The sequence below is a fragment of the Oreochromis aureus genome, linkage group 22 (genome assembly GCF_013358895.1).
Source record: "Oreochromis aureus strain Israel breed Guangdong linkage group 22, ZZ_aureus, whole genome shotgun sequence".
Classification (NCBI taxonomy): domain Eukaryota; kingdom Metazoa; phylum Chordata; class Actinopteri; order Cichliformes; family Cichlidae; genus Oreochromis; species Oreochromis aureus.
Genome location: NC_052962.1, coordinates 22,338,845 through 22,359,115, shown reverse-complemented (window position 1 = coordinate 22,359,115; position 20,271 = coordinate 22,338,845). Strand labels below are relative to the sequence as shown.

Genomic DNA, 20,271 nt, shown 5'->3' with positions numbered 1-20,271 from the left:
ATTAAAAATTAAAATTAAAAACTTACTGTGTTCAACAGGTCATGTCAGCACTGTTTATATGTTAATTTAATTTAAATTACTTTCAGAGGTTCAAAATTAATTGGGGTCGTTTTAAGTACTTGAATAAAACTGCTTTTAAAAATTACTGCCTGAAGTCTAGAACACATGTGCATGACCAAATATTGTGCAGCCACATCCTGCTGGTGCTGGTTAATTTGGTGTCTCTGCCCTCAGTTGTGTAATTAGTCATGCCACTGACTTGGTCACTGAAGAAAATTCCCCAGAAAATAATAATAGTTCTCTTTGCAGTATCCTTTTAGAATTTCAACCGCTGTCCAATCAGTTTTGCAGGATTTGGCTGAAGCTGAGTAGAATGAATCCTGCTGCTTCAATCAAGAGTCTCATCACTAAAGACTAGTGCCCCGGTTCCACTGGCAGCCATACATGCCCATACCATAACATTGTAAACACTGTGTTTGACAGATAATGTGATATCCTTTGGATCATGAGTGGTTTCTCTACTTCTCCATACTTAACACCCCATCATTCTGGCACTAGTTAATCTTATTTTCATCTTTCCAAATATTTTTTCCAGAACTGTTGCCACTCTTTTAGATGTTCTCTAGCAAATTCTAATACAATTCTTGAATGAACCAGTAGTTTGGAACTTATTGTAAACCCTCTGCATTTCCATTCATGAAGGTGTCTTTTGATTGAAGACCTTAAGAATGAAACACCTACTTCACAAAGAGAGTGTTCTTAATTTGGCAAGATCTTGTTTTGGCATCATCTTGCCAAGTGAATTCATTGGCTAGTGATGAACCAGATGATTGTGATCACTCCTAAAGTTTCTGTGCTCGCTCTCTGATAGGTTTATTTGGGGATTATTCAGACTAATGATGGCCTCTGTCACTTTCATCAACATCAATTTTGGACATCAAAATTCAATTCAGATGAACAGCTCCTGACTGAACACTTCGAATGAACTCCAGATATTTTATCTGTGTAATTTGTCATGAATTAATGAGGGAACAGGCTTTGCCTGGCCATGAAAGTGCTAATCAGTCAATTCTCCAATTACTTCTGAGATGCTGAAAATGAGGGACTAGCTATAAAAACTGTTGTAATTTTCAAACAGTTAATGCAATATCTTTGTGAAACCCCTTGAATTACAGCTTAAAGTCAGCACTTCAATCACATCTTGGTTGTTTCATTTCAGTTTTAAATTTGAAATTCACTGGGGTGATGTACAGAGGCAACATTAGAAAAAAATGTATCACTACCCCAAAACTTGTAGACTTAACTGTATAACACATTTTAGGACACAGTTTAAAGGTATTTTTTATACACTTTTTAAACTGTTGTTTTGTTCTTGTGAAATTAGTCTGGCTGCTTCTGTCTCCTCTTTATAGTAAAGTCCTTATGATTACATCATAATATTCCTGAACACACCAGAGTAATCACCACATGTGCAATCACGTTAGTATTAAAATTATTATCTGTTGATAAATTATTGTCATCTAATTGTGAAATAGTGTATTGGATAAGCAGGTAGATGGGATTTCCCCAGTGGAAATATGCCTTGTGCCCTGGAGTTGTAGAACCATCTGAGGCATTTATTACCATAGAAAATATTGAAAAAAGATCCACTTTTTAGGCTACTAAAATGATGAAGAAGATTGTCAGGACTTTTCATCTCTCACTGTGTCGTGTTCGCTGAAGCAACTATTTTCCTGTTTTATTTCACTCCTAGAACATAATACACAAATCTGAATGTCCCATGACTGCCAGCACATAGCTCAGGAGTGTAAAATTGCTCTTCATCTGCTTAGATTTGCATGTCGAGGTTTTGTGGAGTAAGCACACTCAAGAGACACACTGTGATATTAACCTGATCAAAGCCTGATGGATCTCAGCCAGCTTCTGCTTCCTCCCACAACCTGGCTCTGTAACAAATAGGCAGAGATGGAGGAGTAAGAAAACAAAGTAAAAGCAAGTGGTATGGATGAAACAGAGAGTCGTGCGAGACCGTGCACACAGAGAGAAGAAAGTTAGAGGGAAAGAAACATGGATAAGGACAAAGACTTGAGGATCACGTTTAAAATCACACTATTATGGCTTTGCAGGTAAACCCACAGTTTTATACTTATTTTACTAACCTGCACAGACAAACCAGGCGTTTCTTCATTCATTTCATACTAAAAGACTTCTTTCATTTGCCTTTTTTAAAAGTCGTTTACGCAAGCAAAGCCATTAGGATCAATGATCATAAAGTTATATAAAGGCTATGCTTTAGATTGCAGCCAGTGTGAGTTAAACACAAAACAAGTGACAGCGTTGCTGGATCGCTGACCAAAAGCACCTTTTCCGTCTCCTCTCTGCCAGACTGTCAGCTGTAAATTTCCAAGCAGTCCAGTCTGCCTGACAGGCTGCCACGCAAGCAGCCTTTGGGGACATTCAGCTAAAGTTTGCTCTTACTTTGCTCTTGTAAACAAAGCAGCACAGACACAGACACTGGGAGGAGGGCTTCAAGAACAGGGTTTAGTTACTGTCACTTGACTAAAGTAATAGCATTAGATTAAATTAGATTTAGCCACATAGTCTAGTCTGGTCAAGTTTTGCTTGCCTGCACGTACAGATGTTATCGAAGCAGTCATCGTAACAAAACGGCATAATTTTAATAAAATAAGACGTCTTAAGCGACTAAATGCAGTATCTCTTCTTCAAAAACAAAGTCTGTTAGCTGTCATCGCGTACCTCTTGTGAAAGATCCATTCCCATTCACCACAACTCCGCCGTTCTGTTTCTTCCTCTTGAGTCTTTTCATTCCCTCTAAAAGCAGACTACGGAATCTCCGAGTTTACACCGTGACATTGGTGAATTAAAGAATTAAAAATATGTCCGTAAACAGGTGAAAAAACACTGAAAATACCTGTCCCAGCGACGAAGCTTCCCTCAACAGCTGTCGCTACTCAACTCAACCGAGCGGGAGCGTTCTCAGCTACAATGCAATTGGTCAGAAATACCACGTGACCAAAAGGACGTATACTATTGGTTTGCCTTTCACTCGCACTGCAACCTGACTTGATTACAGATTTGTAGTCCATACATGTGAGCGACACAGGCAATTTTGTTTTACTTTGTATAATAAATGTGTGAGACAGAAATGTTCTTATGCAGTAACTTTTTTTATAAGGAAAAAAGTGATAATTTGTATCGTAATTGCAAATAAGTAAGAAAAAATGGACAGGACACTGTGATTGCTTTTTTTTTATTTTTTTTTATTTAATTTATTTAATTATATTGACTTAGAAAATGTCTAAATATTAAAGCTGAGTAATGAAAAAAATTACTCAGCTTCCATCCAACACTGGAAGCATAAGCCCTATAGACTGGAATTCACTGGGAATCATAAAATATTGAATAAATGTAAATTTAAATGAAGCATCATAAAATGCTAAATTTGAGTCCATAAGTACTCATTCATATGCAAATGTGTTTAATGTACAAATTTGAATGAACCACTTTTGTTAAAGGGGAACTGATCTGAATACCAATGATTTGCTTCTGCAAAGTGGTTTCGTGGATGTCTGTAACTGCTTTATTTTTTAGAGAAGACGTGTCTGGCACAACTTTATCTGCTTCTAGTGTGCCTGGAAAAGAGGATAAGATCTGAAGAAGCTCCTTGCAGTATTTTGGGTTGTGGCCCCCATCATGGTCATAGTGGCTCTTTTTTGGACAAACAGATGACTGTCCATCTTTGACATCACCTCTCAGGTGCCTTGAAAAATCCAATCACCAAATCACAAAATCAGCAGATTTCATATACACAACCCACTGGCTGAATATATCTTCATTAATGGGAGGGGTTCCAGGGAAACGGCATGGAGTTAAAGTAATAAGGACTCCACATTTGTACCATATAAACCCACACCACCAATTTGACTTTAAATAAAGTATTTATGCATTTAAAGTATTCATTTTATTATCAGAGTGTTTAAGAAAGGGGTCATAAAGAAATTATAACAATAGGTTATCTAAGGGAAAAAATGTTTTTATAAGAGTTTCTGAAGTTCTATGAAAAAGTGAGTGCACCCCATGATTCTGTAGCTTATAGAACTGCCTTTGGCAGATACATTGAAGTAATTGTTTTCTGTTCGATTTCATCAGTGTCTCACATTGTTGTGGAGAAATTGTAGCTCACTCATATTTACAATATTGCTTAAGTTCATTAATGTTTGCAGGAATATGCTGATGCACAGCTCTCTTAAGGTCCTGTCATAGAATTTATTAGGTTGAGGTCTGGACTTTGACTTGATTGCAAGACCTTTTTTTTTTTTTTTTTTTCAGCCATTCTGATATAGATTTGTTCTGTGCTTGGGATCCTTTTTTTTCTGTTGCATGACCCAGTTTGGCTGCTGGATGGATCCCCTAACATGAAGTACTTTTGTTATAATGACTGCAAGGTGCCCAGGTCCTGCACCTGCAAACTAAGCCCAAATCATCATGCCTCCACCACCATGCTTGACAGTTCGTACGATGGATTTATGCTCATATGCTGTGTTTAGGACTCACCAGCACGGGAATTATATTTCTGCATGAGCTTTACATCATAACTTATACCATAACTGGAACCCCATTTCAACCCTATGCCACAACTGGACATGCACCTCCAGAGAATACACCTCTGATTGACGCATATATACAACAAAGACTCAAATTGCTTGGAAGGTTGGGATAAAGGGAGTTTCTGGTTACTGTGTAAGTTAGGATGTGGATTTCTAAATCAAGTCTAAATCAAGCTTAAAGGTGCACTATCCATAATGGAAAACATCACCATTTTGGTGTAGTTTCTCCAGTGGACGTGAAGATGGCGGCATTGCTTTAATACAATCCTGAATACTCCAGACCAGCAAACTGCCAAAAACTCTGTGCTTACACTTACCGATGATCAACTAATTAAGTGCATCTGATTGCCATCACCTGGCTGCTCCTTACTCTTTTAATTCCCATGAAAGGACTAAAGGCGCGCCTAGTTTTTCACAGCACTGTATGCTGCCACAAATACAGATACGGTAATTCTTTATACCTCCGGCAATAGCTCATATTTCTAGAAGAGAATAAAAAATAGTTTATTTTAGCCCTAAACTATCCCTACAGTTTACACTTAGTTATATCAAGTAACTTTAATGCCATCTGGTATTTGCTATGGTGTTTTTATCATTTTATTTTGCCCAATTATATTAGGACTTAGTATTTTTATTAGTGTGTTTATTTAGATTACATATTATCTCATTTTTAATCCTTTGTCCTATTGCATTGTATCGCTGTACCATTCTCCCTATTGAAGCTATTTTGTTATATGTTGATGTTGTTGTTGTGTTTAACTTAATTTTAAATTGCCTTTACAAAGGAATATCCCGACATTTGGGCGTTAGTGCAATCATACATCCTCATATCCTTGTGGGCTGTAGATACACAGTATTGATAAAATAATATTTTCAGGTTTATTTAAGACTTCCGGTTCCTTTTATGGCTAATTGACTTTAAACTTGTCATCTAAGCAGTAATAAGTTTCAGTTTTGGGGGAAGAGAGGCTTATGCCGGAAGTTGATCGGCTCGTCAGCTCGAACGGGGGATGTCAGCTGAAAATACAGAACTGGCAACCCTTCTGACAAATGCACCTTGAGCCGTCGTAATGAACCGCCCCTCTCATTACCAGCGCTCACGCTGCAGGAGGAAGAGCGTCCCGCTGCTGTTTGTTCAGCTCCTGTTGTGAAGTTACTGAGGGACCAACTAGCGGCGGGCAGTTTGACCAACAATGTCGAGCAGGTAGGAACTGCGTGACTGAAGCCGCTGAAATGAGCGAAACAGCCGAGACGAGAGGGCCCGTAACCCGCCGGAGGAGGACAACCATCACCAGCACCAAGCAAACCAAGAGGCAAGACGCAGGGGAAAAAGCTCCACCGTGTTCCGCTAAAGAGAAAACCGCAGACAAGGTCCAGAAGCATGCGAGCAACAACGGCAATGTGGAGAAAGAAATGGGGAAGTCCGCACAGCAGCAGCAGCAGCTCACAAACAGTCCGAAGAAACAGAGGAGTGCGGTAGAAGATATCAACGACAGGCTCAGGTAACCTTTGACGTTAACGTTCTAGCGTTACGTACAGACGTTAACAGTAAAGTGTTAGCAGAGGGGTACATTTCATACTCCTCCCCCCCCTTTTCATTCATGTGTAATTTAGCCAGAGTCGTTATTCTTCCCCCATTGTTTCCTTTAGCTTAATTGCCGTTCATGACAGGTTAGCGGATGCTTATTTCTGGCAAAGCGGTTCTTGAGCTAGCGGGCATTAAAAAAAAAAAGACTCAGTTGCAGAAACCCAAAAGTTGCACTTAACATTTCCATAAGCTTTAAGTGTCTCCTTTTTTTACATTTCTTTGATAGCCTCGCATGAATGCAATCTGTGAGAGTCTGGCACAGGTCTGGGGAGCTTTTTTTATTTCCAGCTTTATAAACAAACTGACATAACTTTCATTGCTTGCATTTTTTATTAGCTGGAGTTTGCTCTTTTGCCAGGCCAATAATAAATAATTTAAGAAAATAGTCAGCAGATAGATGGAGAGTTTGTTTCAGATGTCTCTAATTTTGATGCAATAAAAAAATGAATAGTAGTAACAGACTTCTTTGGCAGGACACTCACTCATTTGTTGAACAGAGGTTAGGGTAGCTTTGAGTTTGTATACAGGGCGTGCCAGGAGGACAGGTAGGGTATGACGGACCTTGCTGCAAACAATAGCCCGTGCTTCACCCTATGGGCACCACACCAGCTTCTCAGATCTGCCTACCTATTTAAAGCATGCATTTCTTTAGGTTGAAGCCATGCCTTCTTGATTACCCCATGGAATTTCCACATCCTTGTAATTGGTGTGAAGGCCAGGGTTCTAATACAACATTTTAATACCCAGTAAAAGGAAGGTGATTTTAATTTGTGATTCATTTTTATTTTAATTGGATCCCAGCCAGCTGGCGTAGGCAAGTGATGTGTTCTTGTGACACATGCTTTGGCAATAGCATGTCTACTGTTTGCATGCATTTCTGCACGTTGCTCATGCTGAGTGAGTGTCCTGGCACTATGTTAAAAACCACTTTGGTTTTTCCCCCTTTCTTCCTTTATTTTTCCATCCTCTTGCCCTCTCTACAGTTTTCTTAACTCGCTATTATTGCTCCATCTCCTTACTTCTTAACCATTTTCCTCTGACCTCTGACCAGTCTTCTCCTCCTCTGTCTTTGTTCACCCTTTATCATATATGGCTGTGTAAAAGTTCCCTTATGGTTTCTTGATGAACAGCCTCAGTTTTCTAAAGCATAGATTGGGGGCAGTGCTATGTAAACCCTTTAACTGCAGTGTGTGATTCATCCACGTAAAAGCTGGTATAGAAATTAAATATTTTCCCTCTGATCCTAACTTGAAGTTGAGATTAATTTTAATGTCAGATTATACCACATTGTTAAGTGTATTACCACCAGGAAAGTGGTAATCAGTCCATCAAGAAAAATAAGCTAAGGGAAGTTCAGCATAGCTGGTCCTCAACATGAAGTCACACGTGTGTCATTTTTTTGAAGGATTCCTCAATGTGTTAATCATGATTGACTCACTCTGAGTTATCGGTGCTTTGTAAGAGTTGTAAAATCAGTCCTGTTGCCCTTACTAGATTTCACCCCTTAGCTTGTGGAGACAATGAGACAGGAAAGAGTGGTAATCATTTGATTATAGTCTAAAATTTAGCGGTCAACGTCTCGACTGTGTGTTTTTCTGCAGGTGTCACAATCTACAGGAGTCTCTCTTGAGCTCAGCCAGCGGCTACAGCAACTACAGAGGAATCCTCAACTGGTGTGTTGTCATGCTGGTGAGTTAAACCTCAGTACATGTCCACGCAGAAATGAAAATGTACACCACCGTGGCTTCGAAAACTGTGTAACATTGAGAAAGTTAGACCCCTCATTCACCTAAATCTTACTGGTCTGGACAAGGCTCATGCAAGAAATCTCCAAGAATTACTCTCTAATCTCAACAGCTCATGCACGGTTATTCTTATTCTTTGCCACTTGCCTCACTCTGTCATACTCAGCCATCCACAGTGTACAAAGTGTATAAAACTCCAAACTACTGCAGCATGTTTGAATTTCAGGAGTGCTTCTGGCAGTTGCTCTAACAACAAAAACAAAAGTTCCAGCCCACACAAAGTACACATCCCTCTGGGCTTGCTGTTAAACCTGTTGTTACAGTTTCTGTGACACATTAACTTGTCGTGTTGTCTGCAGGAACGCTGATAAATCGACTTTTGTGTTATCTCACATAACACTTGCAGATTAACCACATAAGTACTTAGTTTTTTTTCTTTGTCTTTCTTTTTTTTTTTTTTTTCTTTTTAAATTTTGGTTTTGCTCTGGCCTGGTTTGCCATTTCTTGTAGATATTTCTATAATTTTGATAAGAGGTGTGTTGGTAAGCTACTGTTTAATCTCAGTGAGCTTGTTTGAACTTTCTCTCTCATCAAAAGTGAACTTTCTTAGATGGGCTTATATTACGCAAGGGTTTTTAATTTGCTGCCAAATTGTTTTCCTTTTATTCGTGATTTAGGGCAGTGTGGCATCGCAGTGGTTAACACTCTCTCCTCACAGTAATAAGGTCCTGTCTTTTAAGTTTTTATTTGAGTTTTTCATATTAGACAAATAAATGAACATCACACAAAAAATGCAACAAAAAAAACGAGAGGTCGTGGGATGAGAATCACAGTAAAATAGGAAAAAGAGGACTTCTTTCTCCTCATATGATGACAGTGAATCTGTTTCAATGGTTAAATGGCACCGTTTCTCCTATCTTGTCTCTCCTATTTCATTTTGGAGTCTTATTGAGTAGGTCATCTGCTCCAGGGTATGTACATTTTTAACAGTGTTAGTGCTGGCTTCAGTGTTTACTATGTGTTGGCTTTTTTTTTTTTTTTTTTTTTTTTTGCTAACTGCCAGTAGGACCTTTCATACGGTGTTTATCTTTCTTTTAATCCATCTGGGAAGACTGCAAAATAAATAAATAAATTAGAACTTTGGAGATCATTCGTGATACTTCTTTCCAAAGAGGTTGACTCAAAATGCTTCAGCTCTAACTTTGATCTAACTGGACCCATATCCAATATTGTGGTAATTTCTTTACTGTAAATTGTTAGTGCCAGGACTCACAAGTTTTAATAAATTATAACATCAGCTTTTTAAAAAATCTTTCTCAAAAAAGGGAGCTAACATCCTTAACAGTTATCAATTCTATGAAAAACTCAATTTTCTAGCTGTAGCAGGGACATTTTTATTAGTAATGACAAAGAAATTCCTTCATTCACAATAGCTCACAATGCTTGCTAGTATGAGCTATAATCAATGATTTGAAAATAACATTTGCTGGAGCTCCTTTTAAACTAATTGAAATGGTTTGCTACAGTGTATGCAAAGACTAACCATTGTGGGTGCCATACTTTGTAGTGCTACTAGCGTTAATAAGTAAATTGGCAAACCTGGCTTTCATTCAGCAACATACTTCTGTTGAAGTTAGCTGAATGCAGGCATTTTAGTTAAATATGTCATGTCCCTCTGTGTTGAGGACACTTCAGGACTGTTAACCTCATTTAGAAACAAGAGCTTCTGCCCCAGTCCAGTGAGGGGAAGTGTGTGTGGGTGTCTGTCTGTCTCCAGAGACGGCCTGCAGTGGCCCAGAGAATCCTGTCAGTTTTAGCCTTATAATAGGCATCTAGATTTAAAAATATCCAGTTAGCTGTAATCCACATGAAAGGGAATCTGACTCTATATGTCCTTTTTGTGTGTATGTGTTTGTGAGCTTTGCATATGTGTGTTTAGATGTACCTGCATGATTACTCTGTCTGCATGTATCTATGCAGATTTCTGTATGTATGTGTGTGGGTGGTTCTATGACGGGTTTATTCCCGTTTTTGAAGGTTTAGATTGCCGCGACAGCACATCTTTCACTTTGTGGTCACCACATACCCAATGGATGGTGTTCACTTTAGACATTTTTCAGAGGATGTTTTAGGATCAGACTGTAAAAATGTGAAGTGGAACCCTAGAGCCTTGAATGTGTGTATATTTAGCAGTTCAGTAAGTTGTGTACTTTGTCCTCGATAACAAGGACCATCAGATAAATTCCTAAAATGTCAGCTGTAGAAGTGCATGCTTCTAGAGATGAGAATATAGATGTATTTTTCCTGAGACTATTACCAATGTTATTCTGTTCCCTTTCAGACCGTGCAATATTACCCAACAGTACCTTATTGAATATTTGTTTCATCCCCCCATCATACGCTGCTACTCCCTTTATTCTATTGCACAATACTATGTCACTTTCTAGAATCGCCTGCACTGATAGTTCAGTTATTTATTCTCCAGGATATAGTTATATATATTACTTCGTTAGTGTAAGACAGTATCAAATAACTCTCTCCTACTATATATTACTGTATACTACTATTCTTATTGTATATCTTATTCATCTGTTCCTCTGTCTCTCCTGCTGCTTTGAGCTTGTACATGACAAAAGAATTTCCCTCGGGATAAATAAAGTTATTCTTATTCTTATTTTGTGCCCTCCATGATTTTTTTTTATTTTTTTTATTTGTGAGATTTAACACAAAATAACAGGGAAAAACTAAGTTTTTAAGAAACTAACCTAAAATACTAGTAAAAAATTCTTCTTGTGACAGAAAACTCAATATTCTTGGTACACCATCCTCTGCATTGCTGGCAGGATAAAATACTTATCGTGTTTTTAATTACTGAGCTGGCATCTTCTGAATTATGGTCCATTTATAGCAGGGGTGGGCAATTCCAGGCCCCGAGGGCCGGTGTCCCTGCAGGTTTTAGATCTCACCTTGGGTCAACACACCTGAATCACATGATTAGTTCGTTACCAGGCCTCTGGAGAACATCAGAACGTGTTGAGGAGATAATTTAGCCATTTAAATCAGCTGTGTTGGTTCAAGGACACATGTAAAACCTGCAGGGACACCGGCCCTCGGTGCCCACCCCTGATTTATAGGGACCTCTAAGAGAAGATCGCTCATTCTGCTGCAGACCCATCTTCTTGGCAAATAGCTGCATACCAGATGTTAGTTTTAAGGTGTCCCCCTTCTCCAAAATCAGACCTGTGCATTTTCAATTGGAAAACTTCATTAGCTACTAACAAGGCACAGATGATGTTAAGCAGGCTGCGACCAGTTCTCCTTCATCTTTGTTATATGGTTTAAGACACAGTATTGAGCTTGTTGGTCATAGATGTGGGAAGAGTACCTGAGACCTAGAATGGTTCATTGCATTGTTCCAAGTGTATGTAAAGTAGTTTTTATATGTTTATATGGCCACAGGCTGACAAGGTCAGTGCAAGGTGATGTAAAGCCTGTTTGAAGATTTGATTTTTGTTCTCACCTGTTTTCTCAGGGCACCTTTGCCAGAGGCCAGGTTCAGCGAACATCAGTGGCTTCTTTCATTGTTAAAACTGATTCATTTTGCATTATAGTACAAGTGGTAATATTTTGTAATAGAAGTAATATTTTGATTTAATAATTGTATAGTTTGATAGTTGTATATTAAAGTATGTTATGTGATGAAAAAAATTTAGTCTTATTAATAGCATTTCATTTTCTAGAACATTACAAATGATAACAAACATAACATAAACTAGAGCGCAGAGACTTTTGCCCCTGTACCCAGCCCTTATCATTACTTTTACCTCAGCCTCCCGAGGACCCCATGACTCTCTGATCCTATGACTTAATATCCTGTGTTGAGAACTGATGTCCCATCAGTATTTCAATGATATGTATAGAAATGAAAAACACTGACACTGAAAAATGACCTCACTCACTCACTCACTCACTCACTCTTACTTGCTTACTATAATATAGTGATAATATTGTTTTTTATTTGTAGGTCATTATTTGGCTGATCATATTGTAGTGTTTAGGTTCATGCCCTTATATATTCCTAAAAGTCATAGATCCATTATTAAGGGATATTACAGACTGAACTGAAAATGTGGTCAGCTGTAATTATTTTATACCACTGAAACACTTCGTCATTGATTTGTTTCTGACTTTGACACTGACCTGTCTGTGCACAGGGAGGATAGAGAAGACACAGTAGGCCTTGTTTCCACTGCAGGAAGTTGGGGAAAAAATAGCAAATCTTTGTAAAATCTTCAATGTTGCAATATTCTCTAGAAATGTTGCTACAATAAATGTGTGACATGCTACAGTGGTCTTCTCTGTGCTGAAGGTTACTGAGGTAAAGGTTACTGGTTTGGACTACAGACAAAGCCACATTGCTGCCGGGGTTTGGCGAGCTGATGGGGATATTCACTGCAGCATGACCCCATTATAAGTGTCATGCACCAAATGTCCTCATCATCTTAACTAGCTTAAGCAGCTAGTGACTAGTATAAAAATGAACTAGAACTGTACAGATCCCATACATAATGTTGCTTCTTTAAATTGTGCAAAGTCTAGTGTTATCTTAGACTCTCTGATAGCCCCGACAGCTGAGATGAAGCTGGACTCTGAACTTAAATATACAATTTAATAATAAACTTGTTTGGCTCGACACTTTCTACCAGATCGTGCTTCAGCAGGGTGTCAATGTGAACAGCAGGAACATGTGGCTAAATTTAGCTGGGGATCTAATCTATTTATAACTCGGCATCTAACATTTTTATTTCTAATATCCTCCTCCTCAGTGAATTCCAGCATAAGAATAAATGTGTTTTGTTTTTTCCTTCTGATTTGAATAGCAACTGTTTCAATGTGTATAAACAAACAAACAGTTACATCTGCATGTTGAAGATTCAGACACGTATTTTTTTTTTTCCAGCTTTTTAATGAAGAACAACTTTGAAATATGCTTTGAAATATTTCTTTCGTACGAGTCATGTTAATATTGTGTCCTGTTGCATTTTTCTCAGGTGCTGAGTAATGCACGACTTTTCTTAGAGAACATTATAAAGTGAGTATGCACCTATAAGAGCTTACACATTAAGAAGTGCTTCACGCCCAGAACAACTTAGACTGTTGCTGCAGTACAGATGTTCTAAGGCATGAGGTTGTTCCATGTCTTAGGTTATGAAACTAATTTCCTCTTGTCCCACATCAGCTGGGACAGGCTCCAGCCTTCTGCATCACTTTAAGAGATGACTTCCTAGCTGTAAAATGTATTTCTCTTCCTTTTTCAGGTATGGCATCTTGGTAGACCCTATCCAAGTAGTGTCCCTCTTCTTAAAGGACCCCTATAGCTGGCCAGCAGCATGCCTAATCATTGGTATGGAGCCTTTATTTTACTGCACATGGTGATTGAGTTACAGCCATGTGTTTATTTGTGACTTTAGGATTGAGATTATAAAATTCACAAACATGGTTTGTAGTTGTATTGCTGTGTGTAGTGGTTATTAACAGCTTCTTTAAGTACAAAAGATCTAAATGGATCCAGCATAATTAAGTTTTTCAGTGGCTCAAATGTGTAATGTTGCCACATAGAAGTGCAGTTCATGTGAGCCTCTGTGTATAATATATTTTGCTGATGACTCTTCAGATTTTATTTACTTGGATACAGTTGATTCTTGATGCAGTCTGTGTTTTACAACACAGGAAATCAGCACTAGGGTGAAAGCGTTTGTATTTATAGAAAGCAGAACTAAAAAAAAAAAGGTCATATTTAAATGTTGTTCTTCAAATTGTCTTTTGAAGTTCTTGACTGAAATAAATTGAGTAATGATTGATTGTGAGATGCTATGCCATAAAAATCAAAGAGTTTGAGTACTGTTTTTGTTTTTGTGTTTTAGTGTCCAATGTGTTCATCTTAGCAGCCTTGTACACAGAGCGGCGTCTGGCTGTGGTAAGTCCCTACACTAATATGATGTGTTTTTCTGTGTTGGATTAAATTTTCATTTAACTTGTGATGCTCAGTTCTTCTTCTGGGACTCTTCGACCTCAGTAAGCTTATTTGTTGATGTGATAACACTGTTTTCTTACAGTACAAAGAAAGTGGGTTTGATTAGAAGGTTGTCATTCTGTGATCTCCCATGTGTGCTTGAAACAGGTGCTTTTCAGTTGCCGGAGTCTTCAAAGTAAATTCAACATCACTGCACCACCTCTTTTTATACCTGCTCTTAAATCCGATAAGAACACTGAAGCTGATCCAGATTAGATTGCACAGTTCCTTAAGAGAAAAAATACTCAAAGTATTAATAAAATATTACTTCCTTTTTGTCCTTTATTCTTTCTAGGGTACAATCTCCGAAACTACAGGGATGATTCTTCACTTGTTCAATCTGACATCCTTGTTAATCTTTCCTTCAGCCTCAATACTCACTGTGACCTCCATCACACCAGGTACATGATTTTTATTTTTTTTTATCCCTTATTCTTTTTTACACAAGAGGAGTGGGTCTTCTGTTTAGAAAATTAGAACAAAGAGCAATAATGTCAAGTACTGGAAGGTGAATATGAGTGAGCCAGTGAGTCAACCTGTACACACAACCAGCTATGCTTGGTTCATTATTTATTATGTACCATGTCATCTATTGCACATTGCTAGTGACTCTTACATTGTGTGTGTGTCTGTGTCAGTGGGTGGTGTGCTCTCCTTAGGCACCTACACAGTGCTGTTTCTCAAGCTGTACTCCTACATGGACTCCAACAAGTGGTGCAGAGAAATCAGACATGCCAAAGCTAAAAGAATGACACGATCATATTCATGTAAGTATATTAGCATAGGAACTGCTGGGCTGTTGAGTCATTGTGACTAAGGTCAACAAAACGACTCATATCTGTGAATGAATTCAGTAGATGATTCATACTTGCAGAGATTTGTTGCGCTGGTTTGCTTATACTGCCATCTAGTGGTGGCATAGTAACGTGCAACTGGCGCTATTTCAATTGACCATGGATGAAAGCTGGATCTACAGCCGTAGCTAAATCATCGTGGATTCATTTTAATACACCATAATGAATAAAATAAGATTGAATGATGCTTGAAATTCTAATTGTTGTGCCTGTTCATCTGCCTGTGTTTTTCAGGTCCAATTGTGGCACACTCCAACGGGTCAGCGATTAACACCAATGTCTCCTACCCAGGCAACCTCACACACAGAGGTAACAGACTGCACACTTAGTGCAGATGGACATTGCTACCAACAACACTGAGAAACAAAATTAGGTCAAAATATTTGCTGTGTAAATATTAACTTGTTAAAGTAGTTTACCTGGGCCAGCCCTAGTAGTCCTGTGTACACGACGTTTCTCACAAGGTGTTATTATTTTTTTTTAAACCTTCCAATATCAAAGTCAGAAGGTGTAGCGTCAAGTCATTAATGTGACACTCTGATGTGACCTGTTTGTGTGTTTGTCTTTAGACATGTACTACTTCATCTTTGCACCAACTCTCTGCTACCAGCTCAACTTCCCACGGTCTCCACGGATACGCAAAAGGTTTCTGATCAGAAGACTTTTTGAAATGGTGAGAGGAAACGATCAGAAACACTGTCCCAAAATTTTAGTTAGTGACCTAATTATAATGACAGAAAATGAATCATAATCACAAACGAGGAGATGAATGTGTGAATGTTTTGTTTAAATTTTAATGTGTTCTTTTCTTCCAGCTTTTCCTCATGCAGTTGTTAGTGGGATTAATACAGCAGGTATGTAGAATATTTACCAGACACATAGCAAGCATGCTGATCATACACTGTATGCATGCATTAAATAACTGATCAGTCAAGTGTGATTTAAATCGGGGGTGTCGTGAAATAACAATGGTCACTTTTCTGATGCTACAGTTACTTCTTTCACACATCAGCCAAAGTTGGCTTGCCCTGTATAGCCGTTGCCATTCTGCTTCAACTCCATTACCACACGCTGAAATCTTTGAGCCGGAAAATGCTGCCTGCAATAAATATATTTAGATTTGACTTATAGTTTGTTTTCTGTAGCTGAATATTGTGTATCTGTCATTCTCTTAGATTGTTTAGTGAAAATCTGAAATTGTGATATGCCTAGTTCGAACATTTTTCTTCTTTGAGTATATTGTGGGAAAGCAGCAAACAAAAAAACTGACCTAAGTCTGTGTCTTTCAGTGGATGGTCCCAAGTGTTCAGAACTCAATGAAACCGTTCCAGGTGTGTATAAACACAGAGACACTCACTGCATCACTTACAATGGCTCCAATAAAGCAAGAGTCAAAAAATATTTGCCTGAAACTGGAGCAGTTTTATAAAGAAAAGATATAATTTTATTTGTTACTTCTTAAAGGAAATGGACTTTTCTAGAATGGTGGAGCGGCTGCTGAAACTAGCTGTGAGTATCACGACTGCACATCAGAGACTTTTTCATTTATACGTCAGAGTTGATCTAAATTAAACACTCGAATGAATCCCTTTATTCTGGTGTTGTCATTTTTTATTTTTTGTATTATTTTAACATTTTTAAAGTGAAATTTCTACTGTGCTGTTCTCAAAAGAGGTCTCAAGAGTTACATTTGTTAGTCAACAATAGTTCAACCTTGCCAACCTAGACACCTTTTCCTCTCTCCTTTTCGAATCCTCCCCCCTGGCTGCCTCCACCCAGGTTCCTAACCATCTAATATGGTTAATATTCTTCTATTGGTTTTTCCATTCCTCTCTGAACTTTGTGGCAGAGCTGCTGCAGTTTGGAGACCGGGAGTTCTACAGGGACTGGTGGTGAGTCGTCAAGCATACATTTTCTGTGTGACTCCTTTCATCTTTCATTTATTTTTTGCTTCTTAGTTAGTTTAATATGTCGTTGTAGCAGTCTGTCAGATGTAGGAGAAGTGATGGTGTTTCCAAATGCAACAGATGATGTATCACATAGGTTTCAAAGAGCGTTTTCCTAGAAATTTTCATTCAAATCGCACTGCAGTTTTGACATCAGTTCCTTAAACTGCTCTTGATTTCAGGAACTCTGAGACTGTCACATACTTCTGGGCCAACTGGAACATCCCAGTGCACAAGTGGTGCCTGAGGTGAGCAGCAAACTCTGTAATGAGAGGTCTTTAGTCTTATTTTCTTTTTTTATCAGTATTGCCACATGGTTTGATTGATTGGCTTTATAGTCTCATTAATAGTACATGTCTAGTCACCCAGATATGAATAGAAAGACCAGGAGTCATTTGTCTGTTTCCTTGTTTTGCAGACATTTCTACAAGCCAATGTTGAGGAAGGGGGTGAACAAATTTCTGGCTCAGACTGCTGTTTTTCTGGCTTCTGCCTTTTTCCATGAGGTAAATCAACAACATTTAGCCTCAAACACCTTTGATGGCTGTTTTTACTTCTGTATGTGAAGCAGACTGTTTTTACTAAATGTTTTTATTCCTACATGAAGGCAGAAATTCAGAGGTTCCTGGTGCATGCACAGAAACTGAAAGAAGAGTTGCTAGCTTACAGCATCACTGTTATAAATGCAACTGCTCAGTTCTAAAACACAGAATGTATTTCTTTCCTCAGTACCTGGTGAGTGTTCCCCTCAAGATGTTTAGACTGTGGGCATTCATGGGAATGATGGCTCAGGTAAGGTCATGTATTTATTTATTTCATTATATACTGCGGCATACACATGCATTCACCTCTGACCTTTTAAACCCTTCAGGTTCCTCTGGCTTGGTTCGTAAGTCGCTTCCTGAACGGAAACTACGGCAACGCGGCCGTGTGGATCTCACTCATCATTGGACAGCCCATCGCCGTGTTGATGTACGTCCATGACTACTATGTCATTCATTACGGGAGCACTACATAACACAGGACAGACACCTACACACCAGTCTGCGAAACAAGCCAATGAGGTATTATAGAGCAGGTTCAGGGGAATCCATGGCAAGCTGATGTTTATGAAGTTGTTGAAACAATGGCACGAAAGTTGTGACATTATTTTTGCACATTAGAAAACCAACAGGAAATGATATTGGATATTTAAGTGTCTTGTCTAGTCTCACACTCCACCCCTGTCAGCCTCCAACTTTGCGATCCACTGTACAAAAGCAAATATATGGTGCTAGGGTTTAATCTACTGTTCATTGGCTCAAAGGTTAGACTTATTTGAGGGTTGGGGACTCCTCTGCTTTAATACATTCATTTTAAAAGTGGGAAGACTAATAAAAACCACACGCTCCTCCGCTCAGTAGTGAATGTTTAAGAATGCACACACCAGCAGGTGCAACAAGTGTGAACCACTGCCAACTGTGCACAAGCTACAGCCTGGATCCAGGATCCTTCTTCCAGAGTAACTATATGAAAATGGGGATTCTATATCAGGGGCTGAGGAGTATCTCTTTGTATATCCAGAGGCAACACTTTTAAATGTTAAAGCCAGTAAACTTCTACAAGCTAAACCCTGACATCCTGGTTGGCCACTTAAGAATCTCCAGGGCTTGACATAGACCAGACTGACTTTTGCATATATCCTTGGATGCAATATAACTTCCAGTATTACAGACGGTATATTAAAAATGACACTGAAAATGTCCGAAGGTAGAAAACTGAAGGAAGCAAGGATTCCTCTCCAAAAAGACTGAGCACCAGGACGTTGATGTCGATTTATTTGTACAGTTGTATGTCAAACAAAATCAATGCAAGCTTTGAGTGGAAGAGCACGTGCTGCCGGCTTACTCGCCTTGGCTTTATCATCTTGTGCATTTGAGTTCTCGAGTTTATTTTATAGTTTTGCAGTATTGTATTTGCTGGATGTTTGATTGTGCCATCTTGAAATCACATGTGGTATTTTGTGATTAAACTAATGATTCAAGTGTTTGATTTGCCAGATTGAACCAATGAATGTTTTTTTGCACTTGAGATGCATGCAGTTAATTGAAGCAATAGATTTCAATGGATGCATTATTTTAAGGTGTATAAATCATGTAAAAAAACAAAAACAAATTTGTGCTGAGATTTCCATGTTCTGTAATCTGCGTGTTGACATTGCTGTTAAAAGGGAAAACTGAAGCTGCATTAATTTAAAGAAGGCAGTTGAAACGGGCTGATCACGTTGGATGATTTGCAGTATTTGTTGAGTCCAATTTTTTTTTTTTTTTTTTTTTTTTTTTTTTTTTTTGGATATTGTCAGAACATGACACTACTGCCAGTGTGGATAACATACCATAAATTGATGTAGGAAGATGTTCTTATTTTATCAGTCTTCAGAGATAAGTGACAGCCTTTTGTTTAAAAATGGTTGCATTCTTTCCTTTTTGATCATAATTCAGGGAAAAACTGTCCTGGAGCACCAGTTGTAGAACTGAGTGTTGGCATTCCTCACTGAATACTAAGTGCCTGCTGTAAAAAGGAGAAAATGCTTGCATTTAAAATGAAGAAAAATGCTGTTAGTTTTGATGCCAAATACTTGTGATATAATCCAAAATGTAGGAAAGGTAGTACTTTAATCTATGTAGCAAGTGGGCTTCTTTGTATGATGTGGTGATTTGTGCGGGAGCCTAAGATTAACTGCACTAAGCTCAAACTGAAATATTTTACCAAATCTCAGTTTTGAAGCTATAATCTTTGTTTTCCTGAAAACACAAAAGTATAGCATCATTCTGATCACTTTATTAGTATTTCATTGCACAAATGACACTTTTTTTTTTTTAAGCTTTTTGTCTGACCCACTTTCATCTGCAAATGTGACCCAGTTCTGAATTTTGTCAGACGTGAGATACCGTTATTGTTTGACACCACAGAGTTAACATCTGAGTTTTTTGGGGGATTTTTCCTCCCCTAAAAACATTTGTTTCTACATTTACAAACCATGTATCTAAATAACACGAGCTTGCTAAAGAAAAACAGAAAATGCGTATTTCAGTACAATCGATAGCAAGAGGTGTCCAAAGCAGTCCAGAGGTGTTTCTTCAATATTGGTGGTTTGTTTTGTTTTGTTTGTTTGATGCAATATGTAAAAATGAATATATTGCTAGTTTTGCTCATGTGTACAGAAATCCAAACTGAAGAAAAATATTATCTTGGAAATGCAGCTGTCACTGAAAATATTTGTGGTGTTTGATTTAAAAAAAAAAAAAAAAAAAAAAAAAAAAAAAAAAATCATTTATATCTGATGAATGGACTTGTCTGTTTGTTTTTCATTAACTCTTTCCCCCATTTGGTGACCTCCCCTGAGTCTTGACACCACAGTATATATCAATAAAGATGTGGTTTGTTGGCTATTTGAA

At 38.2% G+C, this 20,271-nt stretch overlaps 2 protein-coding genes across 4 annotated transcripts in view; one reads left to right on the top strand and one right to left on the bottom strand.

Annotated features, from left to right (window-relative positions):
• The window catches only part of zgc:63863 (uncharacterized protein LOC393372 homolog), a 15,043-nt gene extending 12,043 nt beyond the window's left edge, over positions 1-3,000 (bottom strand). The window contains exons 1-3 of one of the 2 annotated variants that reach the window (XM_031742831.2): positions 2,933-2,989; positions 2,758-2,843; positions 1,892-1,946 (exon numbers count right to left, since the gene is read on the bottom strand). In XM_031742831.2, coding sequence (XP_031598691.1) covers positions 1,892-1,946; positions 2,758-2,827 — 125 coding nt within the window. In that variant the 5' untranslated portion in view covers positions 2,828-2,843; positions 2,933-2,989. Of the gene's footprint in view, positions 1-1,891; positions 1,947-2,757 lie in introns of both variants that reach the window. The other variant, XM_031742814.2, reaches the window with a different exon arrangement.
• On the top strand, positions 1,994-20,271 carry dgat1a (diacylglycerol O-acyltransferase 1a). 2 transcript variants are annotated; one of them, XM_039605426.1, is made up of 18 exons: positions 1,994-2,126; positions 5,723-6,130; positions 7,818-7,905; positions 13,013-13,053; positions 13,280-13,365; positions 13,886-13,938; positions 14,330-14,435; positions 14,673-14,801; positions 15,123-15,197; positions 15,458-15,561; positions 15,704-15,742; positions 16,178-16,219; positions 16,353-16,397; positions 16,668-16,780; positions 17,017-17,082; positions 17,253-17,340; positions 17,564-17,626; positions 17,706-20,271. In XM_039605426.1, exons 1-18 carry the CDS (start codon positions 2,068-2,070, stop codon positions 17,850-17,852), a joined length of 1,752 nt encoding a protein of 583 aa, XP_039461360.1. In that variant the 5' UTR covers positions 1,994-2,067; the 3' UTR covers positions 17,853-20,271. The 2 variants fall into 2 exon arrangements, with proteins under 2 accessions (XP_039461360.1, XP_031598663.2); XM_031742803.2 differs by lacking the exon at positions 1,994-2,126 and adding an exon at positions 4,999-5,075 and having other exon boundaries at positions 17,706-17,852.

Bases quoted from the DNA above. Each gene is read 5' to 3' on its own strand.
- dgat1a (XM_039605426.1), top strand. From the start codon at position 2,068: ATGGATAAGGACAAAGACTTGAGGATCACGTTTAAAATCACACTATTA. The intron at 15,743-16,177 runs GTATGTAGAATA...TGTGTCTTTCAG, and splicing joins TAGTGGGATTAATACAGCAG to TGGATGGTCCCAAGTGTTCA. The intron at 16,220-16,352 runs GTGTGTATAAAC...TACTTCTTAAAG, and splicing joins ACTCAATGAAACCGTTCCAG to GAAATGGACTTTTCTAGAAT.